The 24,373-nt window shown below is 51.7% G+C and overlaps 4 protein-coding genes across 6 annotated transcripts in view; 2 read left to right on the top strand and 2 right to left on the bottom strand.

Annotated features, from left to right (window-relative positions):
• Window positions 1–117: 117 nt before the first annotated feature.
• Window positions 118–8,286, bottom strand: PAAF1 (proteasomal ATPase associated factor 1). Its single transcript, XM_063419427.1, has 12 exons — window positions 8,142–8,286; window positions 8,024–8,064; window positions 7,449–7,552; window positions 7,033–7,122; window positions 5,090–5,188; window positions 4,284–4,434; window positions 3,044–3,238; window positions 2,637–2,728; window positions 2,236–2,351; window positions 1,612–1,694; window positions 1,285–1,367; window positions 118–500 (listed from the first exon to the last, which is right to left on the bottom strand). Exons 1-12 carry the CDS (start codon window positions 8,186–8,188, stop codon window positions 423–425), a joined length of 1,179 nt encoding a protein of 392 aa, XP_063275497.1. The 5' UTR covers window positions 8,189–8,286; the 3' UTR covers window positions 118–422.
• On the top strand, window positions 8,250–8,947 carry LOC134562010 (cytochrome c oxidase assembly factor 4 homolog, mitochondrial). Its single transcript, XM_063419432.1, has 2 exons — window positions 8,250–8,350; window positions 8,583–8,947. Exon 2 carries the CDS (start codon window positions 8,589–8,591, stop codon window positions 8,835–8,837), a length of 249 nt encoding a protein of 82 aa, XP_063275502.1. The 5' UTR covers window positions 8,250–8,350; window positions 8,583–8,588; the 3' UTR covers window positions 8,838–8,947.
• Window positions 8,948–9,744: 797 nt separating this feature from the next.
• MRPL48 (mitochondrial ribosomal protein L48) lies at window positions 9,745–14,489 on the bottom strand. Its single transcript, XM_063419428.1, has 9 exons — window positions 14,135–14,489; window positions 13,528–13,580; window positions 13,274–13,311; window positions 12,882–12,967; window positions 12,084–12,256; window positions 10,894–10,996; window positions 10,273–10,362; window positions 10,106–10,181; window positions 9,745–9,848 (listed from the first exon to the last, which is right to left on the bottom strand). Exons 1-8 carry the CDS (start codon window positions 14,153–14,155, stop codon window positions 10,107–10,109), a joined length of 639 nt encoding a protein of 212 aa, XP_063275498.1. The 5' UTR covers window positions 14,156–14,489; the 3' UTR covers window positions 9,745–9,848; window position 10,106.
• A 2,978-nt stretch (window positions 14,490–17,467) lies between these two features.
• RAB6A (RAB6A, member RAS oncogene family) overlaps window positions 17,468–24,373 on the top strand; it is a 40,560-nt gene continuing 33,654 nt past the window's right edge. Inside the window, exon 1 of one of the 3 annotated variants that reach the window (XM_063419431.1) lies at window positions 17,468–17,752. In XM_063419431.1, coding sequence (XP_063275501.1) covers window positions 17,683–17,752 — 70 coding nt within the window. In that variant the 5' untranslated portion in view covers window positions 17,468–17,682. The remainder of the gene's footprint in view (window positions 17,753–24,373) is intronic. The other 2 variants (XM_063419430.1, XM_063419429.1) reach the window with 2 other exon arrangements.

The raw sequence follows: 24,373 nt of genomic DNA, 5'->3' as shown, positions 1-24,373 counted from the left end.
TCCCTTCCGCACTCTGCCGGGACCGCTCAACCCTCACCCCCATCTCTTTTCTCTTAAAAATCCCCAGGTTTTCATGGAAACACATGGACGAAAACGGGTGTTATCAAAGAAGCGGTTTATTTCACTCCATCCTGTGACAGTCACTTTCACTGCACCCCCTCTCCCCCTTTATTTATTTGCCCCCACTACAAACAACGGGTTTTTTTCAGCACTGGAAATACAACCACAACATCATTGCAACACAAGATCCTCCCTAAATTAAAAATTGATCCCAGTTGTGTAGTAGGAAAAAAATACAACCTGTTACAAAAACACTGTGTATGGAACCTGGTTATCACAACAGCCTCAAACTTTTACACACACATCCCAGGAAAATCAGCTTGGACGAGCCTTTCCAACCCTTCATTTGGCCCCTTCAAACACTAAAGGTCAGAAAGCTGATATCTCCTCACTGTCCCATCCCTGCAGCACGTGTAGATTTCCTTCTCCCAAGAAGCCACCTGAAGAAGGAAAAAAAAGCAGTATTTATACAAAGTGTTTTCCAAGTGATGGTTCCCAGTGAAATCCTCAGAGATGAGCTCTCCTTCTGGGAAAGGGAAAAGTAGAGGAATCCCTCCTGGAACAGCACTAGCAGGTTTTAAAAGGCAGTTCCAGGTTTCACCAGAGTTTAGGGAGCAGATGTGTCCTCACACAAGGGTTCTTCTATCTGATCCAAAGGGAAAATTAGGTGTGGAAAAGTGTTTTTCCTGCTTTTAGTACAGGTTAAATCTCAATGCCCCTGTTTATCTGGGGGGCTGTGTTGGGTGGGAAGGGGAGAAGTGCACGGTGGAGCTAGGACAGGTTAAAAACAAGGGCCCATTTCCAGGCTGCACTCCCTGATCTGGGCAAGCACAGTGGGATGTCTGGAACACACAGCAGGACCCCACTCCTGGCCCCAAAGCCCCAGGGAACGAGACAGGTCAGGCAGCACCACTGCTTTACTCCCAGGATTCTCCCAGCACCCTTTATCCACACTTTTCACAAGAACACAGCTCTGCCAGAGCTGCTCCAGCTCCACCATTCCACTCAGCTCCTGCACAACCGAGATAAAGCCAGCGAATTCCGCAGAGGATTGGTTTATGCAAAACAGCAGGATTATTCAGGTAGAAAAAACAAAGATAAGCTCAAAAGTCAACTGTGTGAAGGAACCTGCTGAGGTGGAAAACCTGAGGTAAAGGCAGCTGCCTCCTGCCTGGCACCAGCTTTCCCTGGCACCTTCTCCTCAGGATACCCCACGTTCCTCACCTTGTACACTGGGTCGCAGTCGGCCCCGGTGAGATCCAGGACATAATCCAGGTCCTGCTGAACAATGAAGCAGGTGCCATCCCCTGCAAGGAAGGCACAGCAGCCAGTCACTGACACAAGCCATGCTCTTAACTACAAACAGAAATTCCGGGGGGAAAAGGCCCCAGTGGGTGAGACGTGCCTTGGAGAGCCCGTTTTGGAGGGATATGAGGGATGTGGAGGGTGGGAATCCCAAAGCAAAGGGGCAAGAGGGCAATGCCCAAAGAGCACAAGGCTCCTTGACTTGATTACAGGATTTCTGTGGGCACAAAACAACCCTGGAATTACCTTGGCTGGCAATAAATCCATCTCGGTACGGGTGCAGGGAAAGCACTGGTGCTCCTGATCTATGGATCACCTGGATTGGAGCACTAGGAAAAGGAGCAGAAACAAGGGATGAGGATTGTTTTTCAGAGAACCTGTGGCTGCCCCATGACCCCTGGGAGTGTCCAAGGCCAGGCTTGGAGCAACCTGGGATAGTGGAAGGTGTCCCTGCCTGTGGGAAGGGGTGGAACTGGATGAGCTGTAAGGCCCCTTCCAACCCAAAGCATTCCAAGATTCTTTCCAGCTCAGTCCCAGTCCCATGCTGGAATGAGGATCAGGGTAAATGTCAGGATCCTACAAAGACACTCAGGGGAAGGAAAGAAATGGGCTCTGTGGGAGGGGGGGTATCGATGTCAAGAAATTTTCTGCCGAGTTTATCTACACGAATGTGCACACAGATTATAGACATAAAATTATACAAATGTTTGTATAACAATACACACAGCACATCAACATAAGAGGCAAGAGGCTCAGGAGCTCCTGGTGCATGGGATGCACCCTTTGGAAGTGGGAGTGCCTGGCAGCACCCTCTGCCTGACTCTCTTTTCCAACCAAAACACTGGTTGTTTGCCCCAGGCACTCACTCACTTTGTGTTTCTCACATCCAGCTGGTAGATGTTCCCATCCTGGGTCCCTGCCAGAATGTAGGTGCTTGACAGGAATGTGCAGCAGTTGAAGGCATCAGATCCGACAAAGAGGAACACCTGAGGATTTGGGAACAAACCAAGTGTCAGACACGTGGGACACCCACGAGAGTGAAGCAGTAATTTATCTAGAAGACAGTACAGCTGCCACTGTTTAATTTTAAATACTGTCTTCTCCATTCCCAAGTTAAATCATGAGCAATTCTTACTCCTCACATAAAAATCTGTCCAAGAGGAAGGAGAGAGAGCATCCCTTTACTGCACCAGGCTTTGGCCTCTGCTCCAGTTTAGGCTTCACCTGCCTCAATTGCCCATCCCAGTGCCCTGACAGTCTCAGATCCTTACTGGCTGCCTGCTCTGCAGTCCCACTCCTTGAAGCTTCTTGTCCTCTCGAGCCAGCAGCAGGATTTTCCCTTCTGTCCCGACCTCACGTTCACCTGGCAAAAGGACAACAGGTAATTCCAGCAGCAGCTACACAACCAATCTTGGTGGGAACAGAACCCCACAGGATCATCCCAGCTGAATTGTGGCAAGGTTGCTACAAATCCCAAGACACCAGGAGGGCAGAGCTCAGCCTTCATCACTCAGACTGCCTGACAGGGCTGGATTCCACCCGGGACCCGCACGCTCTGTTCCCTTCCCAAGGTGGCGCAAGGGCACGGGGCAGCATTCCAGACACTCGGGGTTACTGGTGACAAACCCGAGCAGCTTGGGCCGGGGAGGTGAAGGGGGATCAAGGGCAAGCCCCTTACTGGGAGGCTCCTCGGGCGTGCCCAGGTTCAGGGAGCTGTCGGCAGCGGCCGCGGCGATGCCGTTGACGGGAGAGCCGCAGTCAGCGATGACGCCCAGGCACGCAGACTTCCCGCAGTCCCAGAGACGGGCAGTGCCGTCCCTGGAGCAGGACAGGACGTTTCTGCCCCGGTCCACAATGGCAGTGTCCAAAATACCTGCATGGAACCAAAGACTGTGTTCGTACAGACACAAAAAGCACCTCATCTCCCAAGCTGAACTCCATACTGGCTCCAGGCCACTGTCCCCAGTGACAGCAGTCACACACAGACCAGCTGTGCTTCCAGAAAAAGGTGCCTGGGGAAGGCAGCAGCTCCCAGAAAACCTCACAGAGTGGAATCACATCTGGCACAAAAGGAAGATATTATCAAACGGTCAGCAACACCTCACCTCAGCCTGAGCTGCTGCTGCACAAAATTAGCCTCTAATTTGGGCAGAAAAGAGCCTGGCACTTTTAAACATTCCCATGTCCACCCCTGGATAATCCCCAAAGCAGCATCCCTGTTATCCAGCTACAGCAACATCCACAGAGCAGTGTCTGCTGGCACCAAGATCCCTCAGCTACTTTATTTTACTGTGGGCTGTCAAATTTGGATCTGAAAAATGACAGTGGTTTCCTGAGCAGGGAACAGTCAGGTGGTCAGAAGATTTAATTGGCACTTTCCCTACAAAGCTCAAAGGACAGGATAAGCCAAGCAAACAGACTGCAGCACTTTGGGCTGGAGCAATAAGCAGTGACTGAAGTGACCTCCAGAGTGACTGGCAGCATCACTCTGACCAAGGTTCTGCCACACCACCTGGTTTGCTTAGGGGACATTGCTGCAAAAGCATTTTCAATGCACACAAATAGATGATAGAATGGCTTGGGTGGGAAGGAAGATCAAGTTACAACCCCCAAATCGTGTAAGAACAATGGCAGGTTCAGCACCAGGTGGGTTTTTAGTCAATCAAGTTTAGGGCAGGCAGCCATGGGGTTTACTGACCTCTCAGTCAAGCCCAGCACCTCATGGCACAGGGAAAACCAGAGCCTGGACACAGCAATTGGTAGCTCAGGGAAGAGATAATTTGGGGTAGCATTTGGGGCTTCCGATGCCACATTCCAGACATCAAACACAGAGTGCAGCAGGCTGGCGACTGGACATCAGCCCTGGAGTGCAAGGCAAGTACACACACAACAAATGAAGCATTTTAAGGGCTCTGTACCTCCTTTGTGACCTTTAAATGTTACTACACAGCTGGCATCTTCTGCTGACCAGATCTTTAGCTGGGCATCCATTCCCCCACTCAGAACCACGAGGCCCGATGGGAAAAACCTGCAACAATTCACATCATACACATGGCCTTCCAGAAGTCTCTGGAAAAACAAAGAACTACGTGCTAGTTCCATTGTCATCATCCTCGTGCCGAGCAGTTGTTGAGTTATGACACTGGAAAACTTGGCATTCTCCCATGGGCAAAGGATTAAACTTAAATCCTCTGGGTCTGCACTGCTGGAATGGACTGGTCTGAATTTGGGGTGGGCAAAGAGGTGACTTTGGGCCTTCCTCTACCATCTGAGCAGCTAATTACACAGCAAAAGATACTACATTTGCTTCTAATTACAGGTTAAAAGTCTTTATCCTCTGCCAAACAAGGACAGGTCAAGCTCCACAAGAAGGAGCTTTCCCCCTTTACTGGGTAGGCCACAAGCCAGGATCTAATCTGGCTAATCCAGCACCAAAATCTTTTTTCTCCTCCTCTTCTCTCTTTCAGAAGAAACTCAGTGCTTTTTACCATGCAGGATAGGGGCTGTCAGTGACCTGTTATTCCTGGGTACCTCTCTGAGCAACATCCCCCGTGGGAGAAACCATCTTTTCCAACAGATTTGACTTAAAGCCTCCAAGATGCCCATTTCAATTAGCTTTTCATTAAAAAGCCAGATTGTTCACAGAGTGTGGAGAGCCTGACCAAAGTCACACCCTTCAGGAATGTCACAGACAACACAAAACATCCAAGCCAGATGCTCTTACTCTTATTTCTCCATTTGCAGCCTGCCATATTTTCATGGTCCTATCTGTGCTCGTAGACACACCAAGTCCTCCACCACTGGAAATATCAAGGCAGGTAATCTGCAGGAAGGCAAAAGCACCAAGAATTAGCTTTATATAATTCTGCATATAAATATTTCTGCTCAAGAGCCCAATTCTGTACAGGGGGAGATCTGCTAAATACATTCTCTGCCTGTGACTCTGCAAGGCACGGAGAAAAAGGAATGCTGAGACAGAAGCCTGCACAAGCAGCAGTTGTATTCCAGGTTTATCCCAGGTGGAAGAGAAATCTGGATTTTTCCATTAGGTCCTGTAAACAGATGAGAAATAAGAAAACAACTCACAGTAACTGGCCTGACTCACAAGCCCACAAGACACAGTTTGAGATATTTATGAAGCCAAATTCACAGCCTAAATTTGCTGGAACACTGAATCTAAACTAGTTATTTATATTAACTTGGGGCACCTCACTGCAAGAAGGACACGGAGGGGCTGAAGCGTGTCCAGGAAAGGGAATGGAGCTGGGGAAGGGTCTGGAGCCCCAGGAGAGACTGAGGAGCTGGGCAGGGGGCTCAGCCTGGAGAAAAGGAGGCTCAGGGGGAACCTTGTGGCTCTGCACAGCTCCTGACAGGAGGGGACAGCCGGGGGGGTCGGGCTCTGCTCCCAGGGAACAGGGACAGGAGAGGGAACGGCCTCAGGCTGAGCCAGACTGGACATCAGGAGGAATTTCCCCTTGGAAAGGGGTTTTAAACAGTGGAAGGGGCTGCCCAGGGAGGTTTGGATTCCCCATCCCTGGAGGTGTCCGAGGAAGGTGACACTCAGCACTCTGGGCTGCTGACAAGGTGGGGATCAGGCACAAGGTGTGGACTTGATGGTCTGAGAGGTCTTTTCCGACATTAGGAATTCTGTGATTCTGTGAGCTGCATTTGCATTGCATTTTTTAAATTCAATTTTCAGGCTGGGATGGGGAAATCTGCCACGAGGAGCTTGGCAGCAGCTCGTGTGAGCTGGAGTGTGGGCATGAGTTCCACAGAGAGTGCACAGGACGTGGCTGCAGGAGCACCTGCCCCATCTGCCGTGACCACGCCGTGCTACCTGCAGATGTCCCTGCGCGTCCTGCGTGGAACAACTCAAAACTCTACAGAGCCAAGCGTTGGAAAAGATCTGTGTTTTAAAGAGAAAAGTGTTGAAGAGACCAAGGTCTTAAAGAAACGACTGGATTGATTTCATAATGCTCAGAAGTACAAGTGAAAAAATGGCAGCAGGAGAAAAAAAAATCAGAAGAATTTAGGAGTCCAAAAGAACACAGCTAAAAGCCCCTGGATACCAATGAGAGGGACTGGAAGTCCTCTGATGGCAATGAAAAGCAGTATAATGGAAATAAATACATATCTCGAGACATATAAGAGGGACAGCCTTTGATTAAGGGAATGATTCCTGTGCTTTTGCATGTATAGACATAGTTGGGTGGTGTGGGATCTGGGCATGAGTGGAAGGAATAGAATGATGGGTGGGGAATGTCCTGGTTCTGGCCAGGACAGGGTTAACTTTTATAGGGGCAGGGACATTTGGGTTCCTTGTGGTGAGCAGATGTTTTCCCTGTCCTATACATTTTGTTAATTAATATTGTTACTGTTTCTTTTCTTATTCCACTGCTGTTCTCAGTAAATTGTTCTCATCTCAACCCTGATCTTTGTCTTTTGTGCCTCCAATCCCCCCTTGCATCCCACTGCAGGGGGAGTGGGGATGGAGTGAGTCCCTGGTCTAGGGTATTCCAGTGGGAACACCATTCCTAAACCACAAGATCACAGTTCCATCTCCACTGCAGCCCCTCACACACAAATCCTCACTGCCAGGGCAGCACAGACAGGGCTGTGAGGGTTGCCAATCACACCCAGAGCTTCCCACCTCACAAGGCTACTCACACTTTGCTGATGAATCCTACAAAAACTTGTGTATGGAGCCAGGAACTTTGTGGAGACATTTTCATGAGGACAAGAAATGAGGATGCTTTTCTAGGGGAAGAAACAAGGAAAAAAAGAATTACAAGTGCTGTTAGTTCTGAAACAGAGGTAGAACTGTGGCCTGGACCCAGCTGTGGGATCCCAGAGCCTGAAAATTGATGGGAGGGTCAGTGTGGGGCTCATGTCCTCAGGATGCAGGTGGGAAGAGACGGCTGCTCCAGCCTGGCCAGCCACGGCCCTGTGGGATGGCAGGGACCAGCTGCAGGGCTCTGCACAGTGGGACAGGGCTGCAGGGACCGGGGGACAGCTTAGGCTGCCAGAGCAGCCCCTTTGTGCACGGGGGAAGGTCACCAACCCCTCCCTGCCAGCCCTGGCACCTTGGTGACTTCCCCGACCACGAATCCCTCGGAGGCCGCGATGTCTGGGACACCGTTGGAGCTGAGCCCGCGCCGGGTGACGCTGCCATACAGGGTGGGCTTTCCTGGGGGACAGCAGCCGTCAGCTCCAGCACCCTCACAGCCCAGAGCCCCAACACCCACCGGGACCCCAAAGGTCCCCACCCTCCCCAACTCAGAGGGACCCCAGCCACCCTCACCGCCTCCTCACCCACAAGGAACTCAAACAGCCCCATGCCCTCCTGACCCCCACAGGGCCCCCAGATGAGCCCATCCCCTTGAACACCAGAGGGATCCCCAAGCCACGCCAATCCCTTTTAAACCAATGGACTCCCAACCGCCCGCACCCCTGTTTGAACCACAGGGCACCCCAGCGGCCCCGTTCCCTGCAAACACACGGGACATCCTCCCCGCCAGCCCCTGTCCCACTAGGTCCCCCAGCCACCCGTTTCTGTTCCACAGGCTCCTTACACACCCTCCACCCCCAGAACCCTCTCGATCCTCCCCGATCCCTTCTCTTCCCCACGGCTCCCTCGAGGCCTTCTCAGGCCACTCACCGGGGCTGCGGCAGCTCAGCCAGGCCTCGCCCTCGTCCTTGCTGCAGAGAGAAGAAGCGGCCGTGAGCGGGGCAGGGACCGGGACAAGGACAGAGACAAAGAAAGAGAGAGCTCCCACCTCAACGCCCGGCTCCAGTCGCTCTGGATCCGCAGCGTCGCCGCCATCGTTACCGCGGTAACTGCACCCACTTCCGCCTCCTTACTTCCCGTCGGCCTCCGCGCGAGCGGAAGTGGAGGAACCCGCGAATCAACGAGCGCCGCCGCGGCCGTGCCCCGTCCCGGAAGTGCCGTGCCAAGCTGCCGCCTTAAAGGGGCCGTGCTGCGCTGGTACGGGGGCTGCCTGCTGGGGAGGGGGCACCCATGGGTGGGGAGGGGGCACCCATGGGTGGGGAGGGGGTCTTGGAGGGTGCTGGACATGCCGGGGGCCATGGGGACCCTTGGGAGGTGAAGGGTGGGAGCTGAGGAGGGTGCTGGGCACCCACGGCGGGGGTGAGGTGCCCGGGGCGGGAGAAGACGGCTCCGGTGTCCCCGAGGCCGCCGCCACCTCGCTCGTCCCCAGGTCTCCATGGCGAAGGCCGGGCACGCCTGGAGCCGCGCGGCGGCGGCGCAGGGCGAGGCCGAGGAGGAGGAGGATCCCCTGGATGCCAGGATCGCGCGGACCGGCTGCCTGGAGCAGCACCGGCAGCTGCAGGAGTGCATGGCGGAGCGGCAGGACTGGCGGCACTGCCAGGAGCAGCTCCGCGCCTTCGGCGCCTGCATGGCCCGGCGGCAGCAGCGGGAGCGCGGGCCCGGCCCGGCCCGGCCCACGGACTGACACCGCCCGACACTGACACTGACACTGACAAAGCCTTTTTGGTTTGATTTTTATCCAACCGCTTGGGAACCCACGTGGAACTGTTGGGAAATTAAATCTGGAACTTGTCATGCCTCGGTTCCATCTGTGCCGGTGGGATGACTGCGGGCTGGAAGGGGTGGCTGGTTTGGAGTGTACAGCAGCAAGCTGTGCCGGGGGGTTGCAGGGTGCACATCAGGAGGAATTCCTTCATGGCAAGGGGTTTCAAACATTGGGAGGGACTGCTCAGGGAGGCCCGGACTCCCTAACCCTGCAGGTGTCCAAGAACGACGGGACATGGCGCTCAGTGCTTGAGGCTGGGGACAAGGTGGGCATTGGGCACAGCTTGGACTCCGTGATTCCAGAGGTCTTTCCCAACTAAAATGAATCTGTGGCTGTGGATTTCCAACCCCAAATGTCCCAGTGCAGGAACTCTCACAGCATTCAGGCTAGGTCTGGGCTCCAGAACAGCCCAGCTATGGATTTTTACTCTGTGTTCTCTGTGCTATCTTAAGGCTTGTCCCAGCAGTGAGAACCTCATGTCCCTCAGGATGGGATTTCTAGGGAGGGAATTTATCCCCTGGGAAGCCACAGAAAAAATGGGAGTGGGGGAAAAAGGGATTCTCATCTGACTACCACTTGCTGGCAAGTAAGCCATGAGAAAGAAAATAAAATTGCTTTTTGCATGGCTTTTGCCAGAAGGAAGGCTCCAGGCTATTTCCAAGGGATGTGAGTGCTGGGAATTCTGAGGGGCTGGGCATGGAAGCACAAGCAACACCTGGACAGCCCCAGTTTGGGGGAGAGTGTAAATCAATGAGCTTTCCCCCCTTTTTTTCCACAAGCTGGTTCTTAGAAAGGGGGAGAAAAAGCCTCCAAACAAACCAGTTTGTGGAACAGTTTCTCTTGGCATCCATCAAATTTGGTTATAACAATTCCTGGGATTGTTGCAGCACAGCATTATTCACACACAGACACTTCTGCCGAAATTCCCACCTGTCAAAAGCAAAATAGGCAGAAATTAAAAAAAAACCAATAAAAACAAAACTGAAGGAAAGCAAACCCACGTTCCATTGTGGCCCCTTTACTCCCAGTACAAACCAGTCAGATACAGACACGTTCTTTATTTTCATTGAGACAAGCTGGCTGCCATCAGTGGGAATTCCTTCCAATTCACCCAGTTAGCAGTACAGAGCTCATGCAAGGACCCTCTGGAGGCTGGAACAGCCCATGGATGGCACCTTGTTCCTCACCTCAGGACATCTCTGCCAGCAGCTCTTCCAGCTCCGGTCGAGACTTCAGCCGGCTCTTGAAATCGGCCTCTGTGTGCTGTGGAGGGAGGGAGAACCACCACAAATCAGGATGAGGTGAACTCCTTCCCTGCTTCCCAAAGGGGAAGCACTGGGAAATGTCACCATACCTGTTTCATCAGCAGATGGACCCCCTCAGGCTGGTTACTCTGAATGACTTCCAGCAGTATGGGAGCGAACGTCGAACTCAGACCGCGGATCTGAAAGCACAAATGGCAGCGCTGCAGGAGAACAATCCCAGGGTACTCTGGGTTGGGAGGGACCTCAAAGCCCATCCAGTGCCACCCCTGCCATGGCAGGGACACCTCCCACTGTCCCAGGCTGCTCCAAGCCCTCGATCCTGGCCATGAATACCCCCAGGGATCCAGGGGCAGCCACAGCTTCCCAAGGCATCCTGTGCCAGGGCCTCTCCTCCTTCACAGGGAACAATTCCTTCCCAATATCCCATCCATCCCTGTGAGTTTCACTAATCACCCATCCCCAAACGTGACTTTTCTACCCCTCCTATCAATTATTCTGCAGAAGACAGATAATAAGTCTTCTGCCTGAAACACAGAGCCAGGAGATCCTCCTGGGCCTCTAGTTTAGGAGCAACGCTGAGCAGAAAACATAATCAGCCTTTTTGCTTCCACTTGTGCCCAAAGGATGTCTTTCATCTGTCAGATGTTTGGGGGTTTGGGGAGCCTGTGAAGGGAAGTGCTGCAGCACTGTCAGCACATCCCAGCTCCTACCTGGACAACCCTCTGGTGGGTGCTGAGGACTGCATCCAGCTGCATTTTGGTTCCCCTCTCTTCCATGAACAGCACCTCATTGGTTTTGGTGGGCATGGCGTAGCTGCAGGGGCCAGAGGGCAGAGCTTAGGACAGGCACTACTTTACAGGGATGAATCAACCTCCACAGCAGAGAATGGGCAAGGAGATTAACTTTTCATGGGAAATAAATTATGCAAAGGATGTATCCTGCAAATCAGGCGCTGGCAGAGGCCGGGTGTTTTGCTGGAAAGAGATAAGGAGAAAGCTCTGCAGCACTGTTGCCAGCAAAAACCTGGACTAGCTCCAAACACCAGCCTAAGAACTTTTACCTTCTTCATAGTTCAAGAAAAGCAACAGTTTTGCCTTATTTTGTCTTTTAGGTCAGAGCTAAAAGCTGCTGCTGCAATGCACCACTCAAAATACATTGTGGACACCTCAGATTTAATGGGAATGTGACTGGGAGTGGATCAGACTCTGCTCAATACCCAGAGACCACAGCCTCCTCATCCCCATTCCCACAGCTCCATCCCAGCTCCATCCCTTTCCTCCTCAATTTTCAGTCTCAAGGGCAAATCCTTCCTTTCTCTACACACTGAACCACATCCAGCCTCAGAGGGTACAAGTGGAAACCACCCATTTTAGAGAGTCGCCACTGGTTTTATTCCCAGGTGGCAGCTCAGTGCTCTTCCCAGGGCCTGCAGCTCCCTGGGAGCACTTCAGGCACCAAGGTGCTGCCTGACATTGCTCAAGCATTCAAACCAGTGGAGTTGTTTTGAAGAACTTGGAAGCTCACCTAGCAGCTTCAGGGCTTTCCCAAGCTCATTCCAGTTTGGATAACCAGGGTGGCGTGCAGAGCCTGGATCACAGACCATGAAGGAAAAGCAGCAGCAAATGTCAGCAATTCCCAGGCTCTGCACCCACAGGCCTAAAGCCTTTTCCTCAGACAAAGCTATTGTTTTCCTTGGAATCTGCTCAAATCAGTGCCTGAAAAACTCAATTTTGGCCTTCCTGATGTAAAAAAAGCATCCAAAATTGTACAGATACACAGAAGGAGAACACAGGGCAGGTGAGAGGTTTGGATTCACATCCAAATGGGAATCTTTCTGGAAGACTGGAGTGTGCCCTGATGTGCAGGGGGTCATAATCCAGAGGGACAGGTTTCCTCCTACCTCTCATTGACCCGGATGGAGAGACGGTTGCAGAGTCTGTGGACATACTGAGCAAACTGCTCCACCAGGCACAGGTCATGGGAAGTCATCTGGATGTTGACATCTCCATACTGGTACTCAGTACCAGCATCAATCTCTTTCATCTGCACCTTCTCCTTCCTCTTCTTTGGAACCTGTTTTCCAAAAGAAAGCACAACGAAACAAAACAGAAGGAATCCGGTTTGAACAATGCTGGGAATAAAGGTTCAGCTCTTGGATGGCGTCACAGAGAAAACACACTCATGCTGTGATTACTTTCTTCCACAGGAAGAAAGAAAGGAGTGAAACCAGTAGAAATAAACCTGCTGTTTATTTCAGTTCCTGCCTAAAAGGCAGCTGGCTTCTTGTTGTTTCCTCCTTCCACACGAATTAATGTCTTTCCAAATCTCAGGGAGCGTGAAAAGGTTACATGCAAGTAAGACCTGCTCACAATATTCTGGAATAGTTGAGGTGTTAAATTTAGCATCAGGAAGAGGTTCCTCCCTTCCAAAGCTACTCATTCACTTCCACAGGAATGTAGTGGACAAAAGGAAGCATTTCTGCAGGGCGGTGAGTGGGTACTTCATGGAATCATGGAAGAGTTTGGATTGGAAGGAACCTTAAATCTCATCCCATTCTAACCCCCTGCCATGGACAGGCACACCTTCCACTGTTCCAGGTTTCTCCACACCCCATCCAACCTGTCCTTCTGAGATGGGGCATCCATATGCATCAGGATAATCTTGGGAAGGAAGCACAGAGGGAAGTCCTTCTGCCTACCTCCTTTGGGAGCAGGTATTTGAACTTCCCAATTCCATGCGTAGGTCGGGACCTGTAGGATCTGTGGCAGCCCAGGAGTGCATCACCTGAAAATGAAAGCAGAGCAGACATGTTTCCAGCTGCAAACAAACACCTGCAGCTGCTCTGAGAGCCCCAAATGACGGTCACATAACACCACGGCTGGTGCCACTTGCTTAGCCAAGAACAGGGCAAAAAAGAGGAAAATGTGAAAAAAACCCATGGGGAAGTGGCAAAGCACCTGCTCTGTTTATTTACCCAGTCCAAAATTGGCTAAAAAAAACCCCAAAACGAAACACAAACGCTCAAATGTTTCATATTTATTTGAGGGAAGTGAATTTTTGCCTCAAAACTAGATTGACAACAGACCTTACCTGCAGCACACAGACGGTTTTCTCTGGCTGTTGCTGCCCTGCAGGAAACAAAGATAATGACTTAAAAAATCTGTAGGAAACAAGACAATAATTAACAACTCTGATTTTCATCACTTATAGAATTATGGAAAAATCCACGTTCTCTTGCAAAGGCACAGCCTGATTCCATCAGCACAAAGACTCCCAGTTTTCCCACCCCACAGCCCTTTCAGCTCCCACTCAAAGTCTTACCCCCACTATCTATGTTTTCTCACCTGCTGAGGGCAAACAGCTGCCTGAGCAACACTCCCTTCTCCGAGCACAGCACCTGCAGAGGTTAAAACACAACGGGGTGGCAGATCCGCAGGGAATTTTCACCAACACTCCAGGAGAGTTTGGACACCGCTCCCAGTGATTGGATGGTCCATGAACAACCCTCGTGCTTGTGCCACCTCCACACGGATGGAGGGAAACAGCTCATCCATCCGGCAGAGAGCTTTGCTGTCGCCAAACCAGGATGGGGGATTAAACACCGATGTCCCAAACGTGCCAATGTAGAGGGGCAGGGATCTGACAGGCCCCACGGAGACGAGGGTTGTAATGCAGTTGAGGTGACCCCTAGGTGCGTGAGGATGGGGAGCAGCGGTGTCTCAGCCCCTGGCCCAGGAGAATCAAGACAGATCTCAAGGTCTGGATCCCCTCAGGATCACCTCCACACTTCCTTCCGAAACCAAAGCAGGGTCGGATCAAGGCCTCTAGCAGCAGGGCTAGGGCTGCCCCAGCTGTCCCAAGGGCCAAGGCTCCGTTCCCGTTCCTCCCCTTCCCTCTGTCCCCTCGTCCTTCCCCGTTCCCATTCCCCTTCCCGGTGGCCATGCCCGCTACCTTCGGCACCGCCGCCATCATCCGGCGCTGCGGTCCGACGCTCAAAGCGTTCCCCTTCCGTGCCTCGGTACACCCCCACTCGGCTCCCGCCGTCTCGCGGCTCTCTCCTCGCGTTCCGCTCACCGATGCCTCCCGGGAATTCTAATTTTCGGACCGCTCCCCGCTCTGCCCACCGAGAACTCCCGTAGACAACCACTTCTGGACAACCCGCGGTACTTGCGGGGCCGTGGTATCCTGAAGGAGGCAGCGGGGAGGGAGCGGGGGTGCGGGCGGTAATGGCGGACACCTCGTTCGTTCCGCCTGCCCACCCACGGCGGGCAGCGCCGCCACGCGGCTGCGGCTGCACAGCGCACCCTGCCCTGCGCCTATCACAGCGCGTCCCGCCCCCCGCCCGTCCTCGCACACTGATTGGTCTCCAGACACGTCCATCAGCGCGTGGCGGCCATGTTGAGTGTGGCATGGCCACGTGGCAGCGTTGCGGGCGGTGCCCGGTCCCGCCCCGGGTTGGTGCAGCGGCCACCTTGAGTGTGGCGTCGTGGCGGCCATTTACTTAGGCCTTTAGTATCACTATTAAACCCAAAATATTTACAATCACGAAATCCTAAGCGTAGGAAGGCTGCGCTGGCGGGGACCTCCTGTCTGATTTCCCGGTGGGACAGCAGGTGGGCAGGGCATCTGCCTGGGAAGAGATGGGCCTGTGGTCCTCTGCCTGCCGGGCCTGACAGTCTGGGGTTGGCCCAGGAAAACCCATCCCGTGCCCAACTGCCTCTTCCACACAAACCTTAATTTCCCACAGGCTCGTTTCCCTCCTTCTGGCTCCCCTCTCTCCAGTCTGGCTCCAGTTTCCCCCTTCTTCCATAGCAGATGTTCACTGTGGAGCCCACATCCCTGAGCCCCCTTCTCAGAGCTGTTCCCTGCCTGGGAGTTGGATTTTGGGTCACAATTTCCCACCCTGCTGACTGATGGCTGCTCCAACTGCTGGAGCTGTCAGAGCTCCTGATGGACTTTCTCCCTCCCGTTCGTCCATGTGGCACGTTCATTCCCTGCTCTGTGATCCAGCCCTGTCCTGCATTTTGAGTGCCTGGAGCTCGGGACACACGTGTGACACCCTTGGTGTCCATCCCCTCTGCGCTGGTGCACGGAGGGGACAGAAGGAATGGGAAAGGACAAGGTTTGTGTCCCCACCTGCCCAGCACATGGAGAGAGCAGAGGGGATCCACAGCACCTTTGCTCTCTGCTCCACAGTGCAGGGACACGTGTTCCCAGCTCCAGGCTGGGTTTTCCTGGTGCTCCCAGAACTGCCCACGTGGATGTTTATCCTGCCCTTTGATCCCATCTGGCAAGCCCGAGCCTGGGAATGACGCCTGACTAAGGAGCACTGTGGGAGTCTGAGCTGGGTTAAGGCCAGCACTCCCACTCCAGGAAACCTGGAAACCCAAGGAAATTCAGGAGGGGCTGCTGTGACTGGAGGGGACTGGCTGGTCCTGTATTTGCAGGGGAAGCTGGGATGAGCACCACGATTAAGAGCAGGTCGAGGATGACTCCTAATTCCCTGTCCTCCAACACTGTGTGCCCATGGAGTGGGACTGCACCCCTTAATTCCCTGTGCCCCTCCTGGCGACTTGCCTTTCTTCCTCCCACAGAAGGTGGCTGAGGAGGGAGCATTGGCTTGGGGTGGGGCAGTCACAGATTGCAGGGATCCCCCCTCCCAATGAGTTGTTTGTCCTTTGGGTCTCCATGAGAAAGGAGTCCACCTCTCCACTGAGGAATGTCTCTGACATCTATCATAGATGGATACATTTCAAGGCCAAAAGGGACTGCTAAATCACAGAATTCAGTCTCCTGCATGTTGCAGTCGATAGGTTTCCTGTGACTTATGGCTTTATGGAAGCAGATCATTCCTCTCTCTGTGAAAGCATCCTTCTCACAAAGGCTCCTCTCGATTTTCCCTGGATACACAGATAGTGCTGCTCTTGGCAGCTTGTTCTGGTGGCTGAGCACCCTCTCTGTTAGGACACTGTCCTTATTTCCAACTGGAATGTGCCTTTCTTTGCCTTTTGCATCATTTCACAGCCAGGGAGCTCAATCCCTGTTGTAGGAGCACAACTTCCAAACTTTTTGTGACATTTACGTGGAGAAGCTGAGGTGACTCAACGACTTCCTTTTACTGTACCACACTAAAAGAGCTCCAGAAAGCTTTTCCCATGAATTGCCTCAACTTCTTTTCAGACTCATCCAATGATGAAAACAATCAAGAAGTGTTCAAATAGGCCTTAGAAGAAAAACTCTACTTCATGTGTCTCCTACTCAGCTGTTGTTTTCCCTGGGACTTGAGGGCAAGATTCTGGAATGCACCCTAACACAAAAACAAGGACAATATCTGTATTTAATATTTGAAATCATGTCAGGCCAGTTCTCTGCCAGTCTGTATCCCCCTTCTCTGTGGGGAAGGAGAGCAGCCACACAACCCGTGTGGAAGCACTCCCAGATGCCAGGTGTGGAGATGTATGGGAGATTCTGCTCATATCTATTAAAACTTGTTTAAATTTAATCACCTGATTAAAGACATTTTTTCCTCTTTTAGTTCTCTGGTACTTCAAGGCCTTGGTGAAAAAAACCCAACCCTTGGTGAAGCAGTTAATCACACTGACGGAGTATAAATGAAACGATCAAAAATAGAAAGGCTTTCAATACTAAACATGCAGCAGATGCCATTTCCCTGACTATCTGAGCATAGATGCTCTGGAACAATCTCCCAGTCCAGGTTTAAACAAGAGGGGCCAGGATACACCTGGGAACCTCCTAAACCGCTGAACTTTGAGGGCAGAGTGGGGGGAAATGGGCAAAAAGCAGTGTAAGGGAAAGCTGGCCCCTCCAGCAAAAGATGGAGGGCCCTCAGCCACTGTCAAAGGATGACGGGGGACCACTGACCTTCCTGGGAAACATCACCCTGCTGTGAGGGATCTACTCCCTAGAGATGATCCTCTGAAAGAGTATCTGCACCAGTTGAGGATTAAGCCTTTGGTTTTAAGGACTTTGCTGGTTGTCCCCTCACGCCCGTGAGGGCTGGGTACATCTTGCAGCCCTTACCCTGATGCTGAGGATGTGAGGGTGGGCAGGCCCTGGCACAGGGTGCCCAGAGAAGCTCTGGCTGCCCCTGGCTCTGTGGCAGTGTCCAAGGCCGGGCCGGATGGGGCTTGGAGAGGCCCGTCCCGGGGGAAGGTGTCCCTGCCGATGGCAGGGGTGGAACTGATGATTCTCCTCGTCCCTCCCAACCCGAACCATTCCCGGCCCGTAGCACAGGGAAGCGCCCACGGCGCCTGCGCGGGGCGGGCGCAGCGCCGGCTCCGGGAGCGCGGGGGGGCGAGCGGCGGCACCGACACCGGCACCGACACCGGCACCTCACCGGGGCTCGCAGCCTTCGCCGGGGAGGAGGAGGAGGACCAGGAGAAGCAGGAGGAGGCGGAGGCGGAGAGAAGCGGTCGCGGTCGCGGGTGCCGCCGCGGGGAGCGGAGCGAGCGCGGGGCGGCGGCGGCGGCTCCTCCATCATGTCGTCGGGCGGGGACTTCGGGAACCCGCTGCGGAAATTCAAGCTGGTGTTCCTGGGCGAGCAGAGCGGTGAGTCACCGCCCGGCTCGGGCCGGGACCACCACCCCGACACCCGCCCGCCCTCGTGGGGGCACCGAGGGACCCCCTCCTCATCCTCCTCGACATCCTCAGGAGCGGCTCTGACACCCACCCGCCCCCATGGAGATCTGATGGGATCCCCCTCCTCATTCTCCCTGACACCCACTCAGTCCCATGGAGATCTGATGGGATCCCTCTCCTCATTCTCCCCGACACCCACCCGCCCCCATGGGGATCTGATGGGATCCCTCTCCTCATTATCCCCGACACCCACTCAGTCCCATGGGGATCTGATGGGATCCCTCTCCTCATTCTCCCCGACACCCACCCGCCCCCATGGGGATCTGATGGGATCCCTCTCCTCATTATCCCCGACACCCACTCAGTCCCATGGGGATCTGATGGGATCCCCCTCCTCATTCTCCCTGACACCCACCCACCCCCATGGAGATCTGATGGGATCCCCCTCCTCATTCTTCCTGACACCCACCCGCCCCCATGGAGATCCGATGGGATCCCCCTCCTCATTCTTCCTGACACCCACCCGCCCCCATGGAGATCTGATGGGATCCCCCTCCTCATTCTTCCTGACACCCACCCGCCCCCATGGAGATCTGATGGGATCCCTCTCCTCATTCTCCCCGACACCCACTCACTCCCATGGGGATCTGATGGGATCCCCCTCCTCTCCCTTCCCGACCCCCAGCCTCTCTCATGAGAGTCCCTGACACCCACCCACCCTCGTGGGGGTCTGGGGGTTTCAGCTCTGCTTTACCCCCCACCCACCAAAGCCCGTCTCCAGAAACAGTTGCTGATTCATTCGATCCCAGCTCCTCTGGTTTTTTGGGGGGCAGGAGCTTGAATCCGCAGTGTTTACTATGTAAATACAGCGTTTCTCCGTAATGGAGTTATGTCTCGGCAGAGCGACGCTCTGAATATTTAATTCAGTCAGTGAGGTTTTCTTCACTGTCTTTGGAATGAAAAAAAAAACCCTCTAACCTAAACAATGTCTCCTCCTTCCTTAGCGGAAGGCCCCTATCTCCAATACTGCATTCCAAATCTTTCCCTCAGAAGAGTTTTCTGAAAGAAAAAAAAAAAAAAAAAAGCTCCTTTATGAGATGCTTTGTGTAATCCTGGGTAGATACTGAGCGATCTATGACATAATGAATAGGTGCAAAACATTTTCTGTCTCAGGGCGGGGTATTTGCTCCCTCAGCCACCTTTGGTCCTTTGGTCCCTGTGGTAGGAGATGATGAAATGCTGGTTGGGGTTTTTTTTGGCTAATTTTATTCTATCTTGGTGTTTCCTCACTCATATGTGGATAAGCTTGCTGATAAGGCTGCTGTTGAAATTATTTACCTGTACATTGGCAATTTCTTGTAGTCTGTTCCTTGAATCATTCTCTTTTTATTTGGTGTTTTTGGGGTTGAAACAGCTCTTCCCATATCATGGATTCGGGGAGCATGAGTGCAACTTGATTATTTATTATTTTTTGGGTAAGTCACCTGATCTGCTTGGTAAGGTGCTATTTGGCCAGCCATTTTATGAGGATTTTGGATGAGGGTCATGTGTAGAAAAAGCTGGGTTTTGGTTTTTTTTTTTTTGGTTTTTTGCTTGGTTGTTTTTTTCCCAGGTATTTGATAACAGGAATCTGAAGTATTAGTGATTTGCAAAATCCCTGGCTTGATTACCTGTCTTTCTGAGCTTCAATATCATGAAGCTTTTCAAATACCTCCAGGAAGGCTGTGGCACCTGGTGCAGATCTTCGTTTACACGTGGATTTCTTGTCTCCTCTGGCAGACATAACGTCAGATATCTGCTTCCTCTAGGAATTTTTTTTCCCCCCTCTCAGCTAATCATCTGTTTTTCTGCAGGAAGGTTTTCAATCATTCCCAGCCATAGCATCAAACCTAGGGAGGAGAGGACGGATTCTGTGGGTGCAGCACAGCGAAATCCTCCTGACTGAATATTCCCAGCCCTGCAGCTGCTGCCTGGGCTGGGGCTTAGGGACGGGTGGGAGCTGATTGGGATCCAGGGTGGGCTCCAGCCCTGCCTTTGTCTGGGCTGCCGGGCGATGACTCCGTGCCAGCCCCATGTCCGCGCATCCCACGGGTGCTGCAGCGTGGGCATGCTCTGACACGGCCACGCGCCGCCAGCCTGCCTCTGATGGAGACACGGCCCTTCCTGGATTGAAGCTCTTCAGATGTCTCTGTCATGATGTCATTCCCTGTCTTTTTTTTTTTTTTTTTTTTGCTGCCCAAAGGATGCGGAGCTCTCGTTCCGAGTGGCTCCTGGAGGAATAAATGTCCTCGTAATCTTTGGAGAAAACTGCGGAAGAATCTGGTGTTGCTGGAGTGGGCTCTGCTCACACCTTGTTGTTCTTTGTCTGGAAGGTTAAGGGAGATGCAGAAATAAAAGTTTTTAGGATAGCAGCTTTCATAACCCGGGAGATCTTTGTACAACTGTTGCGCCGGATTGCTGCATTTGCTTCCTGTTCAGATGAAAGGTTCTCTGCCCTGTTGGAAGGCCATAATTAAAGATATCCTCTTGCTGCTGGTGGGGAGGCTGAGTGCTCTGGGTTCACTTGCATCCAGGGACTTCAGGATGACAAATGACACGGTACAAAGGGCTGCGCTGGCCATCAGCTGCCTCAGCATCCCGAGCTGGCTGATGGCAGACCTGTGCTGGCTGTACACAGCCTCGCCAATAAATGTGTGTCTTATGGCTGAGGAGATCCACACTGCGGTTCCTTACTGGGCAGGCTTTGCAGCCCTTCCAGGGGAGATCTAGAAGCATCCCTGGGCGTTGTGTTTCCATTTGAGAGCGGGATTGCACAGTGGCTGCAGTGTGTGGTTTTCTGCGCTCTCCTCAGCCATATTGTGGGAGTTCAGTGCCGTATCCCTCAGCGTTCGCATGGACTGCAGGGGCTCTGCCTCGTCCTCTTCATCTCTAGCTGCAGATGCTCTTTCCCATGCTAAGATGCTGATTTTCCTCGCTCCTCAGTCCCCAAAATCCCCTTGTCTCTGGGGCCTGTGTCCCCCACGCCCCTCCCAGGCCCAGCCTGGGGACTTGCTGCATGTGCTGTGGGAGCATCATGAGCCTGCAACATCATCCTTGCCCAGCCAGAAGAATCTTCTCCTCTGTTTTCATCTCTATTTTTTTAAACTTGTACAGGGGTACAGCATTGGCTGGCTAGCAAGAAGGCAACTTCACCAGCACTCTCCTTAATTGAATTACTTTTCTCAATGATTGAAGATTATACAGAGTTTAGCAGTTTTAAATATGCTAATCTTTGCTAAAAAGGCAGGGAGAGCTCTGTGCTGAGGGATTAGATAGAGCTATTGTGTGTGGGGAAGTAGGTTTCTTACTGCCTTTGATCTGGTTTTATCAGGTGATTTTCATCAGCCCTAATACCTCAAATTTAAGGAATTGTGATTTCTGGGTCACATCAGGGAGTGGACACATCACCTACATTTGGGGTGACTTGCAGTGAATATGACACATATTCAAATATTAATGACCTCTTTAGTTCTGCTTTGCATAGGAACACCTCTACTTCTTAATAAATGGATTTTTTTTGATTGAGTAGGCAGAACTGAATGCTGAGACACTGCAACAGAAATATTTGTTCATCACGTGAGTTTCCACTGCAGCTTTCATTGGCGAGCAGGTCTGAAGGGCACCAACATGTACAGAAAGCAAAAGAACTCCCTGTTGTCTCTCTGTGCCAGCATTTCTGCATAAGATCTTGAAGGAAATTAGAACCAGTTGCATTTTTTTTTTTTAATCAGGAACTGAGGTTTTTAATATTGAAAGCCCACTGATAAGTGCAGTGCAATAACTTTGGAAATATAACTGTTTGGGAAGCACTAATGAGCTGTTCTGTTGCATAACGATGTTGGTACAGGCACTGCTGAGCAGTGTGATGTGTCTCATTAGATAACCGGGGAGCTGCAGGTGCTTGGTGTGTGACATGAGCCTGCTGTAGCACTGCTCACAGTAGGCACCCACTCCTCCCTATGCTGCCTGAAACTCCCTTGTTTCGAAGGAATTCTCAGCTTCACAAACTCCGGAGAGCTGTTACCTTGTTGCACTGTTGGTTTAAAAGCTTGTCCCCTCCCTTCCTTAATTTCCTAAGGCTGTGGTTTTCCTGTGGCTGGGCCTTCAGATATTTGGGGTTCTGAATTTGGACTGAATTTCCCACGAGTTTCTAAACTTGGGCTTCACATCTGCAAGTGGAATATCAGCAGTGCATCCCAACAAAGGGGAAGTCATGCAGGGACACCAGGAGGCCTGCGGGGATGGTCAAGGAACTCCTGGACAACCTCAAACCTAAACTGGAAGCCTAGAAGGGTGGAAGTGGGGACAGGTAGTCTGGGAGGAATGCACAGAAATTGTCTGAGCAGCCAGAGATCAGGTTAGGAAACCCAAAGCCCTGATAGAATTAATCTGGCCAGTCATCAGGGGTGACAAGAAAAGCTTTTGTAGCAATAAAGGAAGACCAGGAGAAGTGTGGGGTCTCTCTGGAGGAAGTGGGAGACCTGGTTACCCGGGATATGGAGGAGGCTGAGGTCCTCAGTGACTTCCTTTGCCTCAGTCTTCACCTGTGTTCGTCAGGGGTCAGTCGTGGGATCAGCACTGCTGAACATCTTCACTGGTGACAGGTCCCCTCCCACCCAAACTATTCTGGAATTCTTTCATAGCACAACATGCTTGGTGTCTGATCCTTCCTTGCTGGCCTTAAGATCTTGAACTCCACCATTTCTCTTCTTTCTCTTCTCCATCGCTGAAAAATCCCTTCCTACAGCAACGTGGGGAAGGAGCACAGAGAAAAAGACATCAGTGTTTTGTGGTGCCTGTTCTCACAGTGCCTTTTGATCCCTGTCTATTTGTGGAAGCCTCTGAAGGAGCTGTGTCTATTCTTGAAAGGAGGAATAGCTGTGCCTCTCTGAACTCTGCTGTGCTTTTTCTCTGCGTCTCAGAAATAATCTGCGATTTGGAAGGAAATGATCATCTTTTTCCTTGATGTGGCATAATGGATTTTCTATCTGCAGCTCTTGGGCTGGTGGTGGTACCTGGCACTGGATCCAGGCTCTGCAAAGCAGATGTCTGAAAGCTTTTGCTGAAGCTGTACGTGGGACTAATGGAGAAACAAAGGCAGGGAAGCTCATCTGAGCCCACCTTAGCAGATGATGTGGCATTTGGGAATTTCCAGAGCCAACAGCCATTTTTCTCAGCTTCAGTGATGGTTAAAGATCTGTCTCCTGTAATCAGGCTGTGAGGAAATAGCTGCCTTTTAGTTACCTGCTAATTTAGTCCAGATGTTTAAAGGCATTTTGTTGTGTTCATGCGTATACAAGTACCTGTTGCGTACACTAATGATTATAAAACCCCAAACCAACCAGCCAGCCAAAACAAGCCAGCTAAACCCTTCAGTGCTTTGAAAAACCCACACGTTGCTGTCTCAACATGAACACCATGAGATTTTTCAAGGCAACCTCCAAGATTTTTCTGTGAGGCCTGTAACCTGTAAGAACAGTAGCCTTGTGATACATGAATGTTTCTGAACAGGTATGAAAATTCTGATGCATCTCTCCCAGTATGGAGGGGGGAAAAGACCTCCGAGATCATCAGGTCCAATCCTTGGAGGTCTTTTCCAGCCTAGATGCTCCTGAGCTTCTGTAAAAGCACTATTTTGAAAATTAACGGATACCATCAAAATGTTGATGGGTTTGACACTTTAATATAAATTATTTATGGAACTAGTTTAAATGAAAAATGTGTGTCTTGGCAAACAAACAGCAGCCAAGATGTGGACTTGCAGTGAAAGTCAAATTTTTCAGGTCTCTCTGCTTGATTTATTTACTGAGCTCACACCAAATGGAAAAGCTAAATGAATTCTTTGTTTTCCCTTCAGCATAAACCCAACTCTTCCGGCTCTAATATAATGAAAGGCCCAGGGACAGCGAACAATTCCATCAATTATTTTATGTCAGATATTTTCCTTTTATGTTCAAACCATGTTCTGGAATATTTGAGTGATATTAACTGGAAAAAAATGGCCTTTTTGTGTGTGTTTCAGTACTATTTAACTGTTATCCAAATGAAGCCTAGTGCATCACACACACACAAAAAAGATAATCCAAGGAGCAAATACTGTGTGAAAGTAAATGGAAGTAAATTTGGTGTGAGCTCTGAGTTGTCAAGCCCCTTGCTTGCTTCTGGCAAAAAGTAGCTTTGGGGAAGGAAGTCCTTATTCAGCTGTCCAGCACAATAGTGAATTTAATTAATTTGACTTCTTAGGGCGAGGGTGCAGCTTGCTTGTTTTTGTCCCTGGTGTCCTTTCTGCGAGACCCCTGTAAAGTGGGATGAGCATGTGCTGCTGTCGCCCATGGCAGCTGCTGCCATTGCAATGAGCAGGAATTTTGGGGCTCACTTGGAGTTTTGGGGGCTCCTTGGAGGAGCCTCTGTGCCTCGAGGAGCTGCCAGTATCCCCTGGAGATGCCACCCAGCTATTCCGAGATTCACAGGCTCGTAGTGTTCTCTCATCCAGACGTGTGTAGGTGTTACCAACACACGGAGTTAAGGCTTTGCCTCAACTGCAAAGCATAT

The sequence above is a fragment of the Prinia subflava genome, chromosome 25 (assembly GCF_021018805.1).
Source record: "Prinia subflava isolate CZ2003 ecotype Zambia chromosome 25, Cam_Psub_1.2, whole genome shotgun sequence".
NCBI lineage: Eukaryota > Metazoa > Chordata > Aves > Passeriformes > Cisticolidae > Prinia > Prinia subflava.
The sequence above is the reverse complement of the archived record's forward strand: the minus strand, read 5'-3'. Positions and strand labels throughout refer to the sequence as shown.